The 23245-nt window shown below is 45.9% G+C and overlaps 1 protein-coding gene across 3 annotated transcripts in view; it reads left to right on the top strand.

The window, feature by feature from the left end:
* Positions 1-23245, top strand: part of DPYSL5 (dihydropyrimidinase like 5) — a 102599-nt gene that overhangs the window by 37270 nt on the left and 42084 nt on the right. For all 3 annotated transcript variants that reach the window (XM_034952807.3, XM_003827070.5, XM_057301328.2), the window contains exon 2: positions 13664-13928. In XM_034952807.3, coding sequence (XP_034808698.1) covers positions 13668-13928 — 261 coding nt within the window. In that variant the 5' untranslated portion in view covers positions 13664-13667. The remainder of the gene's footprint in view (positions 1-13663; positions 13929-23245) is intronic.

Here is a 23245-nt window from a genome sequence, read left to right as displayed (position 1 = left end):
CTATAGTCTTGCCCACCCCCTGACCTACTTGTTCCGATTCTACCTTCTCTCCAGTGCAGTGACAAAGGTGGTAGCAGTTTTCCAGATGTGGATGCTTCATGATCTGGTGCAGATGGTCCCCAGGTACAAACGCCCCAGTCTAGCCCTCCCCCAAAATGGCACCTGCCATCTATAGGCTTGATCCTGCCCCGCCCCTGGGTTAATGGAAAAAGGGCCTGGTGGGACATTCAGAGACCTCCTCACTAGCCAATTTGGTATGGAAATATGTTTGTGGCTGTGGACAAGGACCCAGGGTGTCTCATGGTGGATGTAACATTAGACAGAGACTCTCTCTCTAGCCTCTGACTGCTCTGCCTGACCAGTCCTTCCTGTGCCAGTCCCAGGCCATTCAGGTTCTCCACTAGCCTTTGGAGATGGCTGAGGCCCAGATGGAAGAAGGGGGACCTGCCCTTCTGCTCTCCTCAGTTCCTTGTCCCAGGGTTGGGTTCTACTTCCAGAATCCCTCAAAACATTTTGCACAAAACTCCCAGGTAATCCAAATCAGGACCACCTCTCAGAGCAGTCTTCCTGGATGTCGACCCTGGCCTGGGTTGGATAGGAATCTGGGAAGAGTCTGAGGTTTCTGGATGGGGTGACTGGGGACAGGGGAGTTGGTTTTGGACAGGTTGAGTGTGTGCTGCCTGTGGAACCCAGTAGAATGGTCCAGTGGGCATTCGGATGGTATTAAAATGCTCCCGCTCCCTCATTAGCTAGACTTTCAGTTTCCTGTTTGCTTCAGAAAGTAGAGAACTGGGGGTTGTGAAAAGCTCAGTCACTGAGCAGGTAAAGTTTGACTGGATGTCGGGAGAAGTAGTCACGGAGTGGAAACAGCTGTGACCTTTTCTTTTTTGCTTGTCACCTAATTGCTATTAGTCATTAGTTCATATAAACTAGATACCTTTGAGAAGTAGGACATGGTCAGATGAATGAGGTGTGGAGACTTAAACAGTAATGACATGCTGAGTTCACAGGTCTCTGTGTCATTATGACCTGCCTTACATGTAGGTCATAAATATTTTATTTCTGTCTAAATAAATTATAAAAAATGCACTTAATGATATTAAGCTGCAGCTACTTACCTGAAAAGGAACAAAATATCGCCTCTGAAGTAACTACTAATTATACAATTTTGCAAACTAATAAATATTATTTTAAATCTACTCAATAGTTGATAAATCAATTATGAATTAATCATAAAATTATTCTGTGCTTTAATATTAGTTAAGTTTTTACTGTTTACTACTTAGAAAGCCATTTACTTTTTTAAACTTAAATTTATTAACTTAAACCCTCAGCATTTCCCACTCATCTCAAACTCCCCTTTGGTTTTTGTGTTCCGTTGAACCTTTGATTTGGCATGTTTCAACTCAAAGAGAATCCCTTCCCTGAGTGACCCCAGGGTGCCTTATGTGCCAGCATCCTCTACAACCCCATTTTAAGAATGGCTCTCCCATTGAGAAGGCTGCAAAATGCCAGCCTACTCTTTCTCTCTCCTTTGTGCTGATCAGAAGAAAAATAGCCGTAGGTTTCCATTTTCCTTTCCACACAACTGTCGTGTATTGCCTTTTGATCCTTTAGCAAATGTTACCTGCTTGGAGCAAGGGAAAATCATGCCAGCCCACCTGTGTCCTCTGTGACCTGAGCTGACCTCACCTGCCCCTTGAGGTGCTACCCAGGTTGCCATTAGGCTTGGCTTAGATGCCACAGATCCTTCATGTCACATGACAGTGTTTTTGATATAACAATCTTGTGTGTTTTTGATATCACAGTGACCAGTTATCTGTAAAATCATACGTTTTTCTGTGGATTCTATCAAAAGAGGAAATGTGAGTCTTAAACTAATGCTTTCTAAAAAGAGGAAATGCATGTCTGAAACCAATACCTTCCAAGTTCCCTTTAAGGTCTTTATGCAGGAAGGGTCCCCCTTGCACTATCCTGGCCCCAAGTTCCTGTGCCAAGCTCCAGAGGCCCCCAGCATCCTCCAGCTGAGTTGTTGGCAGGGGCAGCCGTGCAGGCCAGACTGTGCAGGCTCTCCTTGTCTCACACCTCCCCGCAGGCCCAGGGGAGCTGGGGAAGGCGATGACAGAAGCAGGCAATTCCAAAACACAGTGTTGGGCTTGGCATTTCTTTGGCAGGACTAAAACTGTGTACCTCATAGGAGTGTATGGTGTGTACATTTCATGATCAAGAAGCAGCAGCTGCCATAACTTTGTCCAGTCAGCAAGATGCTTCCTATGCAGTTCTGCATTGGAACTACTCCACAAAAGTAAAAATGGGGGGCATGGAAGGAAGGATTTTTCTGTTTTCCCACAAGACAGTGGTTGGATAGCAATAATTGTTACTATTTTAAACATGGAGAGGCTTTCTCATGAAAGACTGCACTCCTTAGTTACAGTATTGTCCCCTCCCCACCATCCCACTTCCACCCCAAGTTCTCTATTCCCAGCTTGCACATCACCTTAACACGAACCCATGAATGGTTCAGGAACATAATGCCACAGGATCAGAATCCTCTTGGAGGAGACAAGCTGTGTATAACTGGATAAATCTAGGATTCGGGATATCCAAAGATAGCCACCATCTTGCTGTGGAAGGCATCATTACTTCCCTGAATAAACTGTAAACATCATAAGATCCCTGTGCTTGCAGTGTGACACCTTCCCATTAGTCCTGGGCTGGTTCCCTTCAGTTCAAGGTCACTGTTGACAAAGTCCAGGGATTGGAGTGAAAATTGGAAGTAAACTTAATAGTCTATGCAGCTCTAGAATTCCATACTTCTTATTCTTTCTTTCTTTCTCTCTCTTTCTTTCTCTTTCTTTCTTTTTCCTTCCTTCCTTCCTTTTCTTTCTTTCCTTCCTTCCTTCCTTCTTTCTTTCTTTCTTTCTTTCTTTCTTTCTTTCTTTCTTTCTTTCTTTCTCTCTCTCTCTCTTTCTTTCTTCTTTCTCTCTTTCTCTCTCTCTCTCTCTCTCTCTTTCTCTCTTTCTCTCTTTCTTTCGTCTCTGTCTCCCAGGCTGGGGTGCAGTAGTAGTGCAATCTGGGCCCACTGCAATCTCTGCCTCCCAGGTTCAAGTGATTCTCCTTCCTCAGCCTCCCGAGTAGCTGGGATTACAGGTGCGTGGCACCATGCCCAGCTAATTTTTGTATTTTTGGTAGGGACGGGGGTTTCACTATATTATCCAGGATGGTCTCAAATTTCTGACCTCAGGTGATCCACCCACCTCGACCTCCCAAAGTGCTGGGATTACAGGTGTGAGCAAGCCACCGTGCTCAGCCACGATTTATTCTTTCTAATGGCATTTAACTGTCTGGATTTTTTCCCATTCTGCCTGAGATGACAGACATGTGTTTTTGAATTCTATTGTTTGCATAGATAAAATAACTGGATGATCAAAGTTTTTGGCGAAACATATGGGCATATGGGATATAGCCAGAAGTCTTTAAAGGAGGTGACATTTATTTTAAGGCTCAGTTGTTACTTATGTTGCTCATTTCTGTCTAGTGTGATGTCTTAGTTTAGGCTGCTTTAACAAAACTACCGTGGACTGGGTGGTTTAAACAACAGAAATTTATTCCTCACAGTTCTGAAGGCTGGGAAGTCCAAGATCAAGTTGAAGCTGAGGGTTCCTGTTGAGGGCTCTCTTCCCGGCTTACAGATGGACGCCTTCCTGCTATGCCCTCACATGTCAGAGAGAGAGATATCTCTCTCCTGTCTCTTCTTCTAAGGACACTAATCCCATTCATGAGGGTTCACAAAGGCCTCCCAAAGGCCCCACCTCCAAATACTGTCACACAGGAGATTAGGCTTCGACATATGAATGGGACACAAACATTCCATTCATTGCATGTAGTGAGCCAGAGGGCCAGATATTGACTCTGTCTGCTACACAATTATTGTGTTTTGGAATAAACTAGGTGACTTGAAGCATCAACAATCGGTAAAACTAATGCTGGCCTTCTGGAGAGCTTATACTTCTTTTTTTTTTTTTTTTTTTTGAGACGGAGTCTCGCTCTGTTGCCCAGGCTGGAGTGCAGTGGTGCGATCTCGGCTCACTGCAAGCGCTGCCTCCCGGGTTCACGCCATTCTCCTGCCTCAGCCTCCCGAGTAGCTGGGACTACAGGCGCCAGCCACCACGCCCGGCTAATTTTTTTGTATTTTTAGTAGACACACGGTTTCATCGTGTTAGCCAGGATGGTCTCGATCTCCTGACCTCATGATCCACCTGCCTCAGCCTCCCAAAGTGCTGGGATTACAGGCGTGAGCCACCGCGCCCGGCCTGGAGAGCTTATACTTCTTTCTGACCACAACCTCTGACAAGAATGTTACCTGGATTTACTGCCTCAATTGGAGCAGAGGGAAGAGAGTCCCTTTATGGTGCTTAAGAACCTGCATAGCGTAGGGAAAAAAAAAAAAGCCTGTATCACAACAATTGCCCTCAAATCTCTTCCCTTCTGGGCGACTTTCCTGAGAGGTCCAGAGTATCCACCCCACTCACCCACCCTCTGACTGACTCCTTCACTATGTTCATACACATGTGCACACACAGACAGCCTGTGCTGCAGAGACAGACCAGCAACGTCATCCCTTTGTTGAGTTCAGCAAAGACTAGCAGGGAAAGCTGTAAGAATAAGGTGCTAATGAGGTTACTGGGGAAGGTGAGCAGCATGATGAGTGTCCACAGTCCACAGCGAGGCGGGATTGGACGGGGTTAGCATCTTGGGGACTTAGGCTACTTGGAAGGGTAGGAATGTGTGGGAAGGATACTGGTGCAATAGGCTTCCTACCATCACCATGCAGCTAGTCTTACCCATTCCAGCTCTGGTCTCTGTAACATGGGGAAAGATACCCAGTTTAGACCAGTATCTGTCAAGTTCACTGTTAGGTCTTTAGGCAAGAAGTGTCCCCTTTACACTTCAGTCACCTATTAAAGCAATTATTTGCATCTCTCTTGCTCCGCAGACTGAGTTTCTTAAGAGCAGGGCCTGTGGTTTTTTCAGAGTTGTCTCCAGTGGAAAGGAGTGAAGTTATAGAACACTTTAGTGCACACAAATATTCTAAACTTTTAAGATTTTAAAAATTTAAAAAAGATATTCTCCAAAAGCACCCTGGGTAGGGAGCATGTTAGGCAACTGTGCTACGATATTATCCAAACAAGCCAGTGCGGGCTTAGAGGTCCCAAGACCTTGGGAACCCCGAGGCTGAAGCCCTGCAGGCTGCTCCGACAGCAGCCCATGTGGAAAGCTGGAATTCAGCACAATTGGGCCTGGAGGCTGGGCCATCACTCACACTGCGGTGTCTCTACTGAGCTGCTTTAGATCTGGGGTCCAGCTCACCCCTCCTTCTGTATGGCTCAAGGCTAGACGCTTGTATTAGTCTGCTCAGGCTGTCATAACAAAATACCACAGACTGGGTGGCTTAAACTACAGAAATTTATTTTCTCACAGTTCTGGAGGCTGGAAGTCCAAGATCAGGGTGCAGGCGGGTCGGGTTGTGGTGAGCTCTCTCCTCCCGGCTGGTCAGTAGCTGCCTTCTCACTGTGTCCTCACACAGCCTTTCTTCTGTTCCTGTGCCCGAGAGAGAAAGCGAGCTCTCTGGTGTCTCCTAACCAGGACGCTAATCCTAGCAGATCAGGGCCCTGCCCTATGACCTCATTTAACCCTTAAAACTTTCTAAGAGGCCCCATCTCCAAATACAGCCACACTGGGGTTAAGGCTTCAGCATATGAATTAGAGGGGACACATACATCTAGTCCATAATAACTCTAGAGACGAACTGTCTGGCTTTCAATCTCTGCTCTGTTACAAACTAGTTGTGGGACCTTAAGGACGTTCTTTTAACTTTTCTAAGCCTCAGGTTCTTCTTGGTAAAAATGGGGGCAATGATGGTACCTATCTCCAGGCATTGTAAGGATTAAATCAGATGATGCACACAATGGGCATAGCGAAGGGCCCAGTATATAGTCAGTGTCTAGTAATTATTAGTTAGCATTATTAATAGAGTCCTTTAAGTTCTGAGAATGAGTTTTCTAGATGGTAGTCCTAGGAGAGCAGTCTATCCTGGATTTCCAGGACCAGCCCAGGCCTGCGTGAATGGGATTCCTGGGCCAGAGAGGTTCCAGGGCTCCCCAGTATTCTGCAAGGGAGCCAAGCCTCTTCAGAGCCTCGTTAGCCTCCGGAGACTTCCAACTAGGAAGTGGAAAAAAATAGGCCGAGGTGGTGGCAGCCCAAGGGTTCTAGAGAAGGGGAGTAGTCAGCCCCATCTATTCCTCCCTCACCCATCTCCTTTCAAAAAGGATGGCAGAGGGAGGAACTGAGCCAGCTGGGTCTGAATGAAGGGTCACGTTGGATTCCTTCTGGCTTCTTTTTAGTTAATAAATAAATAAATAACTTTTTTTTTTTTTTAGACAGAGTCTCGCTCTGTTGCCCAGGCTGGAGTATAGTGGCATGATCTTGGCTCACTGCAACATTTGCCTCCTTGGTTCAAGTGATTCTCCTGCCTCAGTTTCCTGAGTAGCTGGGACCACAGGCATGCACCACCACGCCCAGCTAATTTTTGTAATTTTAGTAGAGATGGAGTTTTATCATGTTGGCCAAGCTGGTCTCGAACTCCTGACCTCAAGTGATCCGCCGGCCTCAGCCTCCCAAAGTGCTGGGATTACAGGCATGAGCCACTGAGCCTGGCCTAAAAAAAGGCTTTTGAACGTATATTTTCAGATTATATGTTCCTCCTCCAATTTATTATGTAAAATTTGAAAAATACAGAAACCTGTGAAGGACATAAAACTCACCTGGAAACCTTCTACCCAGAGTTAATTCCCTTAAGTCAGATAGACCTAAATCTGAAGCCCATCCCTCCCCCTGGATTTTTATGACCTTTAATGGGCTACTTGTTATTTTCAAAACCTCTGTTTATTCCTTAAAGTGAGGCTAACACTTCCTGTCTTGTTCCCACTTTGTGGGGGTTGCTGTGTGAATGCATGTAAAGTGCCAGGCACAGGGTGTTTATTTACTGAGAGCTCTTACTTCTATTGATGATGATGTCCTTGGCTTTCGATTCTAGCATCAAAGCTCAGACAAGAATTCTCAGTAAGCTATTATCACACTGCTCTTTCAGGTTCTCCAACCTCCAAGCATGTGCTACGAGCATGTAAGCAAACCCATCTTGTCATTTATAACATTGACATAACGATTATGCAGCAATTTTTCCAGCATAAGTATTCCTAGTTTTCCTCTTACCTTAAAGCTGCTTTAAAGGGTGAGGATTAAGCCAGACATGGTGGCATGCACCTGTAGTCTCAGTTACTCAAGAGGCTGAAGCTGGAGGATTGCTTGAGCCCAGGAGTTCAAGTTCAGCCTGGGCAATGACGTAGAGAACTAAAACAAAAACAAAAAAACAAACAAAAACAAAAAACAATTTAAGGTGAGGATTATATCTTTGCACAGAGCATTGGGTTTGTTTCTTCCTCCAGCAAACTCTACTATCACCACCACTTCTCTCTTCTTTTTTTTTTTTTTCTTTTCTTTCTTTCTTTTTTTTTTTTCTTTTTTCTGTTTGAGATAGAGTCTTTGCTGTGTCACCCAGGCTGGAATGCAGTGATGTGATCTCAGCTCACTACAGCCTCAACCTCCTGGGCTCAAGCGATCCTCCCACCCACCACCCAGTAGCTGGGACTACAGGTGCATGCCACCACACCTGGCTAATTTTTGTATTTTTTGTAGAAACGGGGTTTCACCATGTTGCCCAGGCTGGTCTCAAACTCCTGGACTCAAGCGATCCTCCTACCTTGACCTCCCAAAGTGCTGGGATTACAGGCATGAGCCACTGTACCTAGCCCATTTCCCTCTTTTAAAGCAAACTAAGAACCTGGATCTCTCCTTTCCTAGTCACACTTGGGCTTGGCTTTGTAATAAGAGAGAGAGAGAGCGAGAGAGAGAGAATGCATCTCAGACTTCTGGGCTTCCTGTGGCCAGAGTGGCTCTATCCACCACCTAAGAACCAAACCCATTTTCTTATTATTGCATATGAAATTAAAACTCCAGTTTTTAGGTTTTAGGACAAAAGATCCCTTGACATGTGTTCAGCTTCACCCCAGCTCCAGACAATAGGCTTGTGGCTGTGGCTGTCCCCTCTTCCCTAGTCTCTCCAGTCCAACTCCCCACGGCCTCTCTGCCCTGTCGCCTTCCACTCTAGGGGAGCAGGGCCTCTTCTCCCCAGAGGTCAGAATGATACCCTGCAGGGAGCAGATGTTCCTGGAGTACAGTTGTCACTCCCAGCCACCTGCTTTGTTTCCCAGCACTCCCTCAGGCAGCAGCCCCCAAGGGCCATGCTTTCCTTACAGCAGGAGAACCTGGTGGTTGAGGCTCCATATAAGCTTTCTTGTTTGTTGTTGAGATTCCATGCACTTGAGCCTGGCCAACTTGGCAAAAAATAAACCAACTGTTTCCAGGAGAACAGGCTATGATCTCCAAATATCTGACATGTGCCCTTACAAGAGGTACTCCTTTAATAGATCCCCAAGGCCTTTTCATCCTGGGACACAGCCTTCCCAGAACTTCCCTGGTGACAGACAAAGTTAAATGATGAGGATGAGAGAAAATATGTTGCTTCCTTTGTTCTATTCACCGTAATTAGCTGTGTTAGGAAAATTGAGCCTTATCCTGGACATAGAGTTGCAAAATATCCCTGAAAACAAACATGGAATTGGTCTACTACTCATTGCTTTAAACCATTTTGATTGTGTTAGAGTGCAACAAGTAGATGGGGCTATTTATTCGTTTATTCACCAGTTTTGAGTATTCTGTACTGGATGCTGAGGATGGGGAGTGGGCGGAGACAAAGATGACTGATAGGACTGTCTTTGAGGACCCTACTCCATAGGTGGAGAGCGAATCTAGTGCCGTGAAGGCAATGGATCTAGTGAAGGCACAAAGAGAGTCAGAGAAAACTTTTCAGAAGAGGGGACAATTGGGCCCTGAAGAACGAGAAATTTACTGCATATAAAAGTGGGCTTTATTTTACCTCAAGGACACACTGCAATGGCATAATCTCCTTCCTGCTGGTCAGAGTTTGTCCTATATTTTCTGAGCCTGAATGTAAATATTTTCTGTTCAGATATCTAAGGGTCAAGAGAGTTGCATATCCTTATTATTATTATAAATCCTTATTCGAATTTATATTATAAATATAAATATAACAATTTTATATACTTATAATTATATAATTATAATTCATATTATAAATATAAATCCTTATTATTATAGATAATTCCTTACTTATTTTGGATATTAACCAAAGTGTGCCACCTGGATGGAAATTTTAAGCAACTCACCATGACCACAGCTATCTGAGTTGCCCTCAGCACTGGCCCCATTTCCTATGTGCACCCCATTTCACTTCTCAGGTCCCTGCAGTGGCTCCCCCACATCTTCACACTCTTCTCAAATCCACTCATTCTGTACCACTCCCACGAGCTCTCAGCCCCCAGCTTTGCAGAGCAGAGAGAATGCAAACTCGCTTATATGCCTGTCTCTTCTGCATCTGCACATCATCTCCTCCTACAAGCCTTTGATTTTAGCCTCTCTGTATCTCTTTCCTCTTTGGTGAGGTGGGCATAATAATACCTTCCCCAAAGGATTGTTGGAGGGATCTAATCAAGCAAGCCATGTAAATTGACAAGTGAGGGCCTTGTTTGTGGAGGCCTTCTGTTAATGATGGTTGCCATTATTCTATGCTACCTCCTTCGGGAGCTCACATCAAAAATAGTCCCTTGATCTCTTAGACCTTTAATCTCTCCCTTGGCTCCTTCTTCACTCCCTGAAAAATATTAGTCCTAAAATTGATACTTTCCCTCAGCCATGCTCCTTGGGCCGTTTCTAGGCTTTCTTTACTCACAGAGATCTTGACGACTGTATACACAGTCTCCACAAACTTGCCTTCAATCAGAGTTCATCAAAGACTCACTGATTTCCAAAGCAGAGGTCAAGATCTTCTGTGGTCCTTGCCCCCACTTCACTGCATGGCTCCATTTAATGCTAAGGGAAGGGAGCTCTACAGAGGAGGGAGTAGTCAGTGGTGTCAAATGTGGTTACTTGATGCATAATCCATTTTGAGTTCATTTTTATATAAGATTTTAGGTTTAAATTAAGGCTGGGTTTTTGGCCTATGAATATCCAACACCAATTGTTGAAAAGACTGTCCTCCCTTCACTGAATTGCTTTTGCACCTTTGTCAAAAATCAGTTGACCATAGTTGTCAAGATCATGCAGTCTTGATTACTATAGCTATGTAATATGTCTTGGAATCAAGTAGACTGATTCCTCTGACTTTATTCTTCTTTGTGGAGTTTGCTTTAGCTGTTCTAGTTCCTTTGCCAGTCCACATACATTTTGACAATACTATACAAAAGATTTGTGCTGGGATTTTAATAGGAATTGCACTAAACATGTATGTCAATTTGGGGAGAATTGACACCATGTTGAGTCTTCCAATCCATGAACATGGTATGTCTCTCCACTTACTTAGATTGTCTTTGATTTCTTTCATAGGCATTTTGTAGTTTTCAGCATACAAGTCCTATGTGTGTTTTTTCTTTTTTTATATTGACAGATAAAATTGTATGTATTTGTTGTGTGCAACATGATGTTTTGAAGCACACACGCATTGTGGAATGACTAAATCCAGTTAATTAATAGATGAATTACCTCATATAATGAGAGGTTAGAACACTTGATAGCCATACTCAAAGCATTTTTCAAGAATACAATGTTATTATTAACTATAGTCACCATGTTGTACAATAGAGCTCTTAAACTTATTTAACTGAAATTTTGTATCCTTTCACCAACATTTCCCCAACTCCCCTTTACCCCAACTACTCCAGCCACTGATAACCACCATTCTGTTCTCTATTTCTTTTTTTTTTTTTTTTTTGAGATGGAGTCTCGCTCTGTTGCCCAGGCTGAAGGGCAGTGGCATGATCTCGGCTTACTGCAACCCCTGCCTCCCCGGTTTAAGCAATTCTCTACCTCAGCCTCCCGAGTAGCTGGGATTACAAGCACCCACCACCATGCCCGGCTAGTTTTTGTATTTTTAGTAGAGACGGGGGTTTCACTATCTTGGGCAGGCTGGTCTTGAACTCCTGACCTCATGACTCACCCACCTCGGCCTCCCAAAGTGCTGGGATTACAAGCATGAGCCACCGCACCCAGCCTCTGTTCTCTATTTCTATGGATCAACTTTTTTAGGTTCCGTGTAGGAGTGAGAGCATGTGGTATTTGTCTTCCTGTGCTTGGCTTATTTTACTTAACCTGATGTTCTCCAGATTTATCCAAGTTATTACACATGACAGGACTTCCCCCTTTTTTATGGCTGAGCAGTATTCTATTGTGTGTATATACATCTTTTTCATCCATTCATCCATTGATGGGCACTTAGGTTGATTCCATATATTGGCTATTGTGAATAATGCTGCAGCAAACAAGGAAATGCAGATATCCCTTCGACATCTGATTTCATTTCCCTTGGATATATACCCAGTAGTGGGATTGCTGGACCATATAGTAGTTCTATTTTTAAGTTTTTAAGGATTCTGTATACTGTTTTCCATAATGGCTATACTAATTTACATTCCCACCAACAGTGTACAAGAGTTCCCTTTTCTCCACATCCTTGCCAACACTTATCTTTCATCTTTTTGATAACAGTCATTCTAACAGGTGTGTGGTGATAATCTCATTGTGGTTTTAACTTGTACTTTTCTGATGATTAGTGATGTTGAGCACTTTTTGATAAATCTATTGGCCATTTGTATGTCTTCTGAGAAATGTCTATTCAGGTTCTGTGCACATTTTTAAATTGAGTTGTTTTCTTGCTGTTGGGCTCTTTCAATTCCTTATTTATTTTGGATATTAACCTCTTGTCAGATGTATAGTTTGCAAATATTTTCTCCCATTCTGTAGGTTTTCTCTTCACTCTGTTGATTGTTTCCTTTGCTATGTAGAAACTTTTTAGTTTGATGCAATCCCATTTGTCTATCTTTGCTTTTGTTGTCTGTGCCTATACATGTTTTCTTGGATTTATGCCTATTTCACTTTTTCTGGTGACACCAGGTGTGCATTGCTAGTGTACAGAAAAAAGTAGCCTTTTGTATATTGATCTTGTAACTTGTGGCCTTGCTTATTTGTTCTAGGAGATTTTTTTTGGTAGGTTTCTTGGAATTTTTTATGTAGATCATCATGTCATCTGCAACGAGGGACAGTTTTGTTTTTTCCTTTTCAATCTATATGCTGTTTATTTCATTTTCTTTCCCTATAGTGCTGGCTAGAATAACCTACGTTGCCTAGCACTAGCAAAAGTAGACATCCTTGCCTCTGCTGTAGAGGAAAGTATTTAGCCTTTCACCATTAAATCTGATGTTAGCTGTAGGTTTTTTTGTAGGTGTTCTTTATCAAGTTGAGGAAGCTACCCTCTCTCCCTACTTTTCTGAGAGTTTTTATCATGAATGGGTGTTGAATTTTGTCAAATGCTTTTTCTGCATCAGTTGATACGATTTTATGATTTTTCTTCCTTAGTTTATAAAGATGGTGGATTACACTGATTGTTTTTCAAATATTGAACCAGCCTTGCATTTTTTGAATAAACCCCATTTGTGTGGTGTCTAATTCTTTTTAAATGTTGCTGAATTCTGTTTGCAAATATTTTGTCAAGAATTTTTTATATCTATATTCACGAGAGATATTGCTCTGTAGTTTTCTTTCTGTAGTGTCTTTGTCTGGTTTTTGGTATAAGGCTAATACCGGCTTCATAAAATGAATTGGGAAGGGTTTCCTTCTCTTCTGTTTTCTGGATGAGGTCAGTATTAATTCTTCTTTAAATGTTTGAAAAAGTTCTCCAGCTTTTGAAAACTGTTGATGCTGTGGACCCAATCTGGCCCAAATAAATCTGCATCTCTGGGGGTGGGGCTTGGGCATACATAGTTGTCCAAAGCTACTCAGGTGAGCTTCATGTGCAACCAGCTGTGGAGCTAAGTGTTGGTTGTGGACTTCTTGAAGCCAAAATAGGAGCATGAAGGAAGCAGAATCCATCTGAGGAATGTCATGAATTAAACAGCTGTGAGATTTGGAGAGTTCAGCTCTGAGACACACCCCCAGAGGCTCTGGTGTTTTCAGGATACCGTGCAGTGTAAGGGAGACATTTGTTGTATAAGACATGTGGGTTCGACTTGGCTACTTGATAACCATAAATTCCTTAGCAATTTCAGCTTTCTCATCTGTAAAATGCCTTGGGTTGTTTTGGGGATAGTAGAGATATGAGAAATGAGATATGAGAGATAGAAAATGAGATAGTAGATGTGAAAATGCTTTGGAGCTCACATAGCATTTTGGGAAAGTAAAACATGATGTTTCTGTAGGCCCCAGCTTCTCCCTTACTGCAGCCGTGTCCTGATTCCTAATAAGTCCCTCTGGGAAGCCAGTGGGAGGCTTGTGACTCCCGCTGGCTGTAGGGGAAAGTTCCTCCTCTTCTCTGCTCGCTTACCCTGACCATGGAATTTGGGCTCTGATAGGAGGGATGGGAAACTGGAAACAGTGAGAAGGGACTTTGACCTTGACCATGCTCACCTTCTTGTAGGAACATGCTTGCCAACTCAGCCAGCGTGAGGATCCTCATCAAGGGAGGCAAGGTGGTGAACGATGACTGCACCCACGAGGCTGACGTCTACATCGAGAATGGCATCATCCAGCAGGTGGGCCGCGAGCTCATGATCCCTGGCGGGGCCAAGGTGATTGATGCCACAGGAAAACTGGTGATCCCTGGTGGCATCGACAGCAGCACCCACTTCCACCAGACCTTCATGAATGCCACGTGCGTGGACGACTTCTACCATGGGACCAAGGTAATGCTCCTGTTTGCCAAAGGTGGCTTCCTCTTTGGCTTTTTTATTCTGCTTCTGGGGCTGCTCCAGACTAGACTCATGTGAGCCAGGTGCTCCCAGTGTATTGCTGGCAGGAGAAGGGTGTGTCAGGGCCACTGTGGCAACTACAATAGGGATTTCCGGCTTAACGTCACAGATTTCCATGATTACAGAAAAGGAGGCATTTAGGCTGGTTTTGCTAATCAGATCATTTACCCAAGTACCCAGGCTGAGAACTGATTTTATTTTTATATCTTTATGTCATGTAATACAAACCTAGAGGAAGAGAATAAGCTGGTGTTTGTTATTAAGTAGGGGAGTGGGTTGGTCTGATGGGCTTCTTTATGTATGATAAACTGAATTAAATTCCCAAAGACTGAAAGACAAATTTGCTTCTTCTAGATGATGAGACAGCTTCTATTACCTCTCCTAGCTTGCTTGTTATTTTTAAAAACAACCGGAAAATTGCTGGTGGTGGGCTCTCTTTTCAGAGTGAGTTACCATGGACAATATTTAACAGTTACTGAGCTGGACCTGAGCTACTGTAAGTTCCTGAATGCCAAGTACAAAAATTCAGAAGAAAAATTAGGAGGAAACTACATTCTGCAAAAAGAGCCATGAATGGGCTTTTTTACCCTTCCCGTGTGCTCCAGACATCTCTGTCATTGCTGTCATCCCTCTTCCTTGTGATTTTCTATCTCATGCTGGCCTCTCCCCGGACATCAGACTGTGGGCTCCTTGAGAGCAAGGCCTGGCCATTTTCCTCTGCTTTCCCAGAGCCTGGACTGACCTGGAACTAGAGTAGCTGTCCCGTAAGTGTGCAGGCAGAGGCTGGGCCTGGGGACACAGCTTGATGGACCAGCCCCACCTCAAGCAGATGGCCCTTAAGGTCTCCTTGAGGACAGGCCCCCTTCCCAATCCAGGGGCTGCAGACCAGACCCTTGGAAGGCTGGGCAATGAGGAGTCACAGTAGCCATTGCCCGACTGTGCCAAGGCAAGGATGCTCCCTGGCTTAACCCTCTGGCATCAGGGCTACACCTGCTCACTCTAGCCAAGTCCAGGGAAGAGAGGTGGTAGGCCGACTCTCCTTGCTTTCTCCTCTGAGAATTCTCCCGGGCCCTGCAACTGATGTTTTGATTATGAAATGGGGAGCCCCATCCTCATAAATTCAGGATCCTCTTGCAGGGTGCCTGGTGACAGTCGGGACCTTTCTGAAGTGAGTGAGCATATCCAGCTCACCATCCTCATGCACTGAGCCAGGCCAGGCCTGCGGTTATTGTTGTCATTTTCACTGAAGTATAGCATATATACAGAGAAGTGCAGAAATTGTAAGTACACAGAATTACCCCATTGAATACACTTGTAAGCAGCTCCCAAGTCAAGACACCAAACTTTACCAGCACCCAGAAGCTCCTCCAGTCACAGGTTCCCATCAAGGATAACCACTATCCTGACTTCTAATAGGATTTTTTAAATAACAGCTTAATCGAGATATAATTTACATATCATACAATTCATGTATTTAAAGTGTGTAAGTCAGTGGTTTTGGTATATTTATCACAGCTTGGTTTTGTCTATGTAGATGAAATGAAGCAGTATGTACCTTCGCATTGGCTTCTTTTGCTCAAAAATTCATAAATTCATTCACTTTCATTGCTTAATACTATTCCACTGTGTAATATACCACATAGCAATTATCTCTCTGTCAGTGGCCATTTAGATCATTGCTTGTTTGAGGCTATTACAAACATTGTCACTATGAACATGTTCTTGTACACATCTTCAGCAAACATGTCTGTACACATTTTGTTGGGCACATACTCCTGGGAATGGAATTGCAGGGCCCATAGGGTACACTTAGGTTCAGCTTTAATAGGTAATGCCAAATAGTTTTCCAGACTGGTTGTAACAATTTATGCTCCCAGCAGTAGTGTAAGAGAGGCCACAGTATTTAACACTGACATCACCAGTCCATTCTGGGGTCCATTCTGTAGCACGCTCAGGGCTTGCACTAAAAAATGCACCTTCCTGGTTACTGTCCCTGTTTGGAGGAGTCCTTTAGGCCAGGGTCAGATGCCACACTGTCACTATGCTGTCTACCAGCCTCACGGTGGGCAGACTGGCCTCCTTTGTCTCATTTTCCACATTGTCATCTGCTAGGGCCTCATTAGCCAAGAGTGACTGGTTTTCCCCTGAGAACCATCAGCTCTTTACAGCTGATGAAGAGCTCTGCACACGTGTCTTTATGCAAGGTGGTGAGTAACTCTTGATCTTTTCTGCTTCTCATCCACGCAAGCAGCTGCCTCCAAAAAACATCTAAAGGCCCCTGTGTGACGAAAGGCCCCAGATCTCCCATTTCTGCAGGTTCAGGCTGCCTCAGGAGCCCCAGTCCATGTCAGGCCCTAGTTGTAGGGAATTTAAGAGACCACAGATCCCAGGCCACCCTGGCAGCTGGTATCACTTAAACTGACACTTTGTTATATCCATGCCCTAAGCAAGATTGTAATTGTCCTTGTGCCCCAGCCCTCACATTAAGCCTCTGTCATGGTGGCCTCGTTCTACCTGGACTCCATTAGTAGATCCTGCCCAGAGTCCTGAAATTCCTGCCCTTGACCCCTCCACTCCACACCAAGATTTCCCCTTTATGTTGTGGCTCCTGCAGCCGAATGGTGTAGCTTCCCAGTTTCTGAAAATCGCCCGCGGAGAGAAAATGCTCTCCTACTGAAACGCTGATGGGGACGGGTGGATTTAATTATTCACACCGCCTGTGGCACCCATGCAGAGGCCGTGCACCCTGATGGACCGCCGCTGACCTACTTAGTATGCTCTAAGAAAGGTTGATTCACTTTAAGCATCTGGGTTTATAATAGAACAGTAATCCCAAGGAAAATCTCACCCGAACGATTAGCCAAGAAAGAAGGAGAGATCAAGTTGCATCTTTTTGTTCTTGTCAGACAGATAGCGGGGCCCTGAACCCTGCACACAACACCCCACCCCCGCCCCGCCCCACCCCAGCTAGCGTCTGCTTGTTGATTTGGCAGCAGCAGCAGCCGGACTAGGAAAACAAAACAGTTGAAAGCCTGGCCTTTCCGAGAACATCTGGGCCTCCATTGTACTTGATCTCCAGGGATTTCTCTCCAGTACTTCTTTAGCCCACGCCTCGCTGGCCCCGGCCTCTGAAAGAGGCTGTGGCAGGCTCTGCCTGGCTCCCCTGCTCACAGCCTGGTCACTTGACCCTCCTCCCTGCCCCAGGCAGCACCCCCACAACACCCCACCACCTGCAGGCCCCACCCTCCCCGGGCCCAGAACTAGGGTTTCCAGACGGTGCCAGGACCACCTGCTGGCTAACAATACAGACCTCATTCCAAAAAGGAGGTTATCTCCGTGGGGTGGCAGGGGGAGAGGGAGTGAGGAGGGAGAGTCAGTGACACCAACTGTGTTCAGAAGGACCAGAATTTTAGTCTTGTTGTGGGGTCTCATATTATTATTATTCTGCTTAAGTAGATGTTGCACTTAGTCTCTTTCATATGTATCTAGTATTACAGAGTAAAGAATGTTCTTACAGGCTCTTGAGCTCCATCCACCAATGGCTCTCCAGGGCCAGGTGAAAATATCAGAATCAGGTTTTTAAAACTACAAGCATTCATAAGCAAACCAGGTATGTGGCAAAATAAAAATAAATATAGGTACCAGCCCCTCACTAAGATATTGATAGAGAGGACAGACACGTGCAACTGAACAAGCTTCCTATGTGCCTTTTCTGCCTCCCTATCCCTACAAACATATTTTAAGGACCGCTGTCTAGGCCAGTGATTTTCACGCTTTGGAAGCAAATTACATCAGAACTGTCAGAGACGTGTGAACCAGAGCAGCTCCATCTTAAATAGGGGCTGGGTAAAATGAGGCTAAGACCTATTCGGCTGCATTCCCAGATGGTTAAGGCATTCTAAGTCACAAGATGAGACAGGAGGTCGGCACAAGATGAGACAGGAGGTCGGCACAAGATACAGGTCATAAAGACCTGGCTGATAAAATAGCTTGCGGTAAAGAAGCCGGCCAGGTCCCACCAAAACCAAGAGGGCCACAAGAAGTGACCCCTTGTCGTCCTCACTGCTACACTCCCAGCAGTGCCATGACAGTTAACAAATGCCCTGGCAACATCAGGAAGTCACCCTAGATGGTCTAAAAAAAGGAGGCACGAATAATCCACCCCTTGTTTAGCATATCATCAAGAAATGACCGTAAAAATGGGCAACCAGCAGCCCTGGAGCTGCTCTGTCTATGGAGTAGCCATTCTTTTATTCCTCTACTTTCTTTTTTTTTTTTTTTCTTTTTTGAAATGAAGTCTCACACTGTCACCCAGGCTGGAGTGCAATGGCGAGATCTCGGCTCACTGCAACCTCTGTCTCCTGGGTTCACACGATTCTCATGCCTCAGCCTCCTGAGTAGCTGAGATTACAGGTGCACACCACCACATCTGGCTAATTTTTTGTATTTTTAGTAGAGAATGGGGTTTCACTATGTTGACCAGACTGGTCTCAAACTCCTGACCTCGTGATCCACCCGCTTCGGCCTCCCAAATATTCCTCTACTTTCTTAAGAAACTTGCTTTTGCTTTGCACTGTAAAATGGTCCTGAATTCTTTCTTGCACAAAATCCAAAAACCCTCTCTTGGGGTCTGGATAGGGACCCCTTTCCTGGAACAAAACCACTTGGGGAATTTTTGAAAGATCCAGTGTCCAGTCCCCAGCCCAGCCCAGCCCAGTTGACTCTAGGTCTGTGTCCTCCCCATCATCCCTGGTGATTCTGAGGAACTTTGAGGGGTTTGAGTGGCACAGGCTGTACTCCTGTTGCCCATCCAACCCTCACCTTGTGAGCCAGGGCTGACATCCGAATCCCCTGGGTCTGCCTTGGGGAAGCTTGGGCCTGTCTTGTTTTGACCTTGCTGGTCTTTCTTATTTGCTTCTTTCTATTCACATTGCAACACCCCCTAGTTGGGCTCCCAAACCCCAGCCCGGGGCCCAGAGCTTCTGTGCTTGTTAAGTTCCCTAACCCGGTGTCCTGACCTCCTGTCTGTACCTATGGCAATCGTCAGTGAGAGAGAAGTTGGCAGTAGCAGAGATGCCATCAAACAGAAGTCAGTCCACTTGGGGCTGGCCCTCTTCCGTGAGGGTCCAGAGACTCCCTCTTGTCTGTGCCAGAGGCTATCTCGTCCCAGAGACAGCTTCCCACCAACTCAAAATTAGCATTGGGGTATCTTACAGTCAACCTGTGGGGGAAGCCAAATCCTAATCAAGAGTGCTTGTGCAGCATGGGATCGGCCTAGGGGACAGCCAGTCTCGCAGGCTAGGGTGCCCTGCCACCCCTCACCCCCATGGAGGATCCTGCCCCTCCCTGCCCTCCCACTGCAGAGTTCTGGACCCCATCTGGTAGGGCCCTGAGGTATGTGCCGCTAGGACATAAATAAATTCCTTTTGGTGCCCAGCCTTGCCAACTTCCTCACCAAGGATCCTGTTTGTCCGCTTGGCAGGTTGCTTTTGCTACTTTTGTCTTCAAAATGCGCTCTCGTGGAATGAAGCCTATAAATGTGGCTCACTTCCTTTCTTCTTTTTCTTCAACTCCAGTATTCTGTTTCTGGTAAATTCTGGCCAAAATTTCTTTCCCGTCTTTAAGCTCTGCAATGACACTTCCTGCTCATGGGGATCCAGACTCATATGGTCTTGCTTATTCATTGATATTCTCAAGTTTTCTTATCTCTCCATCCCTGCGAGAAGTTGGGTGACACCTTAGAAATCATCTAGTCCCACCCACCCATTGATAGGAGACCCAGAGAGGATGCATGAATGTGCCAGGCGCTGTGGCTCATGCCACTAATCCCAGCACTTTGGGAGGCCAAGCGGGGAAGATCACTTGAGCCCAGGAGTTTGAGAGCAGCCTGGGCAACATGGCAAAACCCCATCTCTACAAAAAATACAAAAATTAGCCAGGCGTGGTGGTGTACGCTTGTAGTCCCAGCTACTCAGTAGGCTGAGTGGGGAGGATCACCTGAGCCCAGGAAAGTTGAGGCTGCAGTGAGCTGTGATTGCACCACTGCACCCCAGCCTGGGTGACAGAGTGAGACCCTGTCTCAAAACAAAAACAAAAACAGGAGTTTGAGGTTGCATGAGTAGCCCACATCCCAGGGCCAGTTGGACCAGAAGGCAGGTTTCTCAGCCTTTCACCACCCTGTTCAAGGCCTCCTGAGACCTCGGGACTGAACAATCACCCCTTTCAGCCTGTGGCCTCTTGGTTGGCTGTATGCAAATATTTCTCTTGCTATTCTGTGGCCCCAAATTTTGCTGGACCAGATGAGGGTGTCTCAGAATGGATTTGCATCAGGCAGGCAGCTGAGCGAGGTCTCTGCCTGCCCAAGACAGTAGCTTTATGAAATGCTGCTCCTCCCTGCAGGAATAACTGATGTCAGCACCTTAAAGCTAAACAGTTTTTACTATGTATAAATGGTGTTTGTAAGGATTAGATGAGATGATGCATGACAAATGCTTCACATAGTCCCTGTCACAGAATACATATACAATAAATGCTAGTCCCCAGGCTGGGACTACCTGCTTCCACCCCAGGCTCTTTTCTTCCAGTTCCTTGAGAAAAGATCCACCGACTTTGGCTTCACAATGAAATTGCTCCACTGTGCACCGAGTGCCCATGCTACCTGTGTCCCTGGGCTTGGCCAGCAGGCACCCTGGCAGGCCTTCTCTGGGAATCGGCCCTCACCTCCCAGCTCGTTTTCCATGCTCGTTCTTCCTGCTGCCCCACCACCCCTCCGGCCTAGCTGTGGGGGCTGGGATTAGCATAGCTGGGCTCCTCTCTCCACTTTCTTCTGTGACTCACCTGTAGGCTGTAAAGAGCCCTGTGAAGGCTTCATGAAGTGACTTCCCCTCCCCTGCCACCTGGAGGACATCCCTCTACCCCCTCCATCGGTACTTAGTCTGCTTGTAGAGGGTATATTAGTTTTCTGCTGTGTAACTAATTGCCTCAAGTTCAGCAATTTAAAACACCCATTTATTAACTCACAGTTCTGTAGGTAGAAATCTGGGCACAGCATGACTAGGTCTTCGGCTCAGAGCCTCGCAAGCCGCCATCCAGGTGTCAATGGGCTGCATTCTCATCTGGAGTCCAGGGTTCTCTGCCAAGCTCATGTAGTTGTGGCAGAATTCCATTTCTTGGAGTTCAAGGACTGAGGTCCCTGTTTCCTTGTTGGCTGTCAGCCTGGGGCGGATCTCAGTGCCTGGAGGCTGCCAGCACCCTTTGCCACCTGCCCCTTCCATCTTCAAAGCCAGCAACAGACTCACCTCAAGTCTCTCTCCTGTTTCAAATCTCTGACTAGAATCTCTTTCACCAAGAAAAAAACCCATATCTTTTTTGTTTGTTTGTTTGTTTGTTTGAGACAGAGTCTTGCTCTGTCACCAGGCTGGACTGCAGTGGCACGATCTCAGCTCACTGCAACCTCCACTTCCCAGGTTCAAGAGATTCTCCTGCCTCAGCCTCCTGAGTAGCTGGGATTACAGGCGCCTGCCACCACACCCAGCTAATTTTTGTATTCTTAGTAGAGATGAGGTTTCACCATGTTGGCCAGGATGGTCTCTATCTCTTGACCTCGTGATCTGCCTGCCTCGGCCTCCCAAAGGGCTGGGATTACAGGCGTTAGCCACCGTGCCTGGCCAACCCATACCTTTATGAGCTCACCTGATTAGCCCAGACCCACTGAGGATAATCTCCTGCCATGGAATATAACCTAATCATGGGTACGTTTTCCCATCTTATTCACGAGATCCCTCCCACACTCAGTGAGATGCAGTTATACAGGGGTGTTGGCCACTGGGAGTCATCTTAGAATTCTGCCTACCGCAGGGAGTCACATGCAAAAACATGGCTATCCTATAGACATTTTGCCCTAGCACATCTCCACTCCACCTATTTTGCTTAAACTACCTAAATCATAATTTATTTATTTATTTTAGAGGTAGAATCTGGCCCTGTCACCCAGGCTAGAGCGTAGTGGCATGATCATAGCTCACTGTGGCGTCAACCACCTGGGCTCAAGCCATCCTCCCACCTCAGCCTCCTGAGTAGCTGGGACTGCAGGCACATGCCACTGTGCCCAGCTAAGTTTTTTATTTTTATTTTTTGTAGAGACCAGATCTTGCTATGTTGCCCAGGCTGGTCTTGAATTCTTGGCTTCAAGCGATCCTCCTGCCTCAGCCTCCCAAAGTGTTAGCATTACAGGCGTCAGCCATCATGCTCGGCTTACTTAAACCTTTTTAAAACTCCACATTTACATTTTTATTTATTTATTTATTTTATTTTTTTGAGATGGAGTCTTGCTCTGTCACCCAGGCTGGAGTGCAGTGGTGTAATCTTGGCTCACTGCAACCTCCGCCTCCTGGGTTCAAGCAATTCCCCTGTCTCAGCCTCCCAAGTAACTGGGAATACAGGCGCCCGCCACCATGCCCAGCTAATTTTGTATTTTTAGTAGAGACGGAGCTTCTCCATGTTGGTCAGGCTAGTCTCGAACTCCTGACCTCAAGTGATCCATAAGCCTCAGCCTCCCAAAGTGCTGGGATTACAGGCATGAGCTACTGCGCCCAGCCCACATTTACATTTTTAAAATAAAAAATCACCTTGGCCCCCCTTCACCTCACGGCTCTCTCTATGCCTGATGCCGTGTCCCTGCAATGGCTCCCTGTTGTCTAAGACATCAAGTTTGGATGTATGGATCTTCCCCCTGGGCAACCCCCGATCTGACCTTGCCCTCCCATCGACCCCTCATGGCCAGCTGCTCCCCACACGCACCCATCCATCAAGAAGATGCCCTCCATGGACATCCCATGCTGCCTGTTGCCATCTCTCTCCGCCCCTGCACAGAGCCCCTCCTTCAAGGCGAACAGCCTCTCGTCGCACTCCTCCTCCAGCTAACCCAGCTCCAGGATGTCTCTTTCTTCTCGCCAGCTGAAATAACTTGTCATCCTAGGGCTTTCAAATTGTTTCCCATGTTAAGTTTGTTTCTCAACAAGATTGAAGACCCTTTGAGGAGCAGAGACCACGATTCAACTTGTGACTAGCCACAGAGCCTGCGTAGCCCTAACGGTGTAGTCGACATCCAAGAAATGGATGTCAGCATGGAGTGGGAGTTATCAGCACAGACTGGGGCTATGAATGCTGGAGTTCGGATTTCAGCTCCACATTTGCTTGCTATGTCATGTGGGCAAGTTAATCTCTCTGTTCCTCCATTGTCATATGTCTTT

Source organism: Pan paniscus, chromosome 12 (genome assembly GCF_029289425.2).
Source record: "Pan paniscus chromosome 12, NHGRI_mPanPan1-v2.0_pri, whole genome shotgun sequence".
NCBI lineage: Eukaryota > Metazoa > Chordata > Mammalia > Primates > Hominidae > Pan > Pan paniscus.
This window is presented reverse-complemented; position numbering and strand designations above follow the sequence as displayed.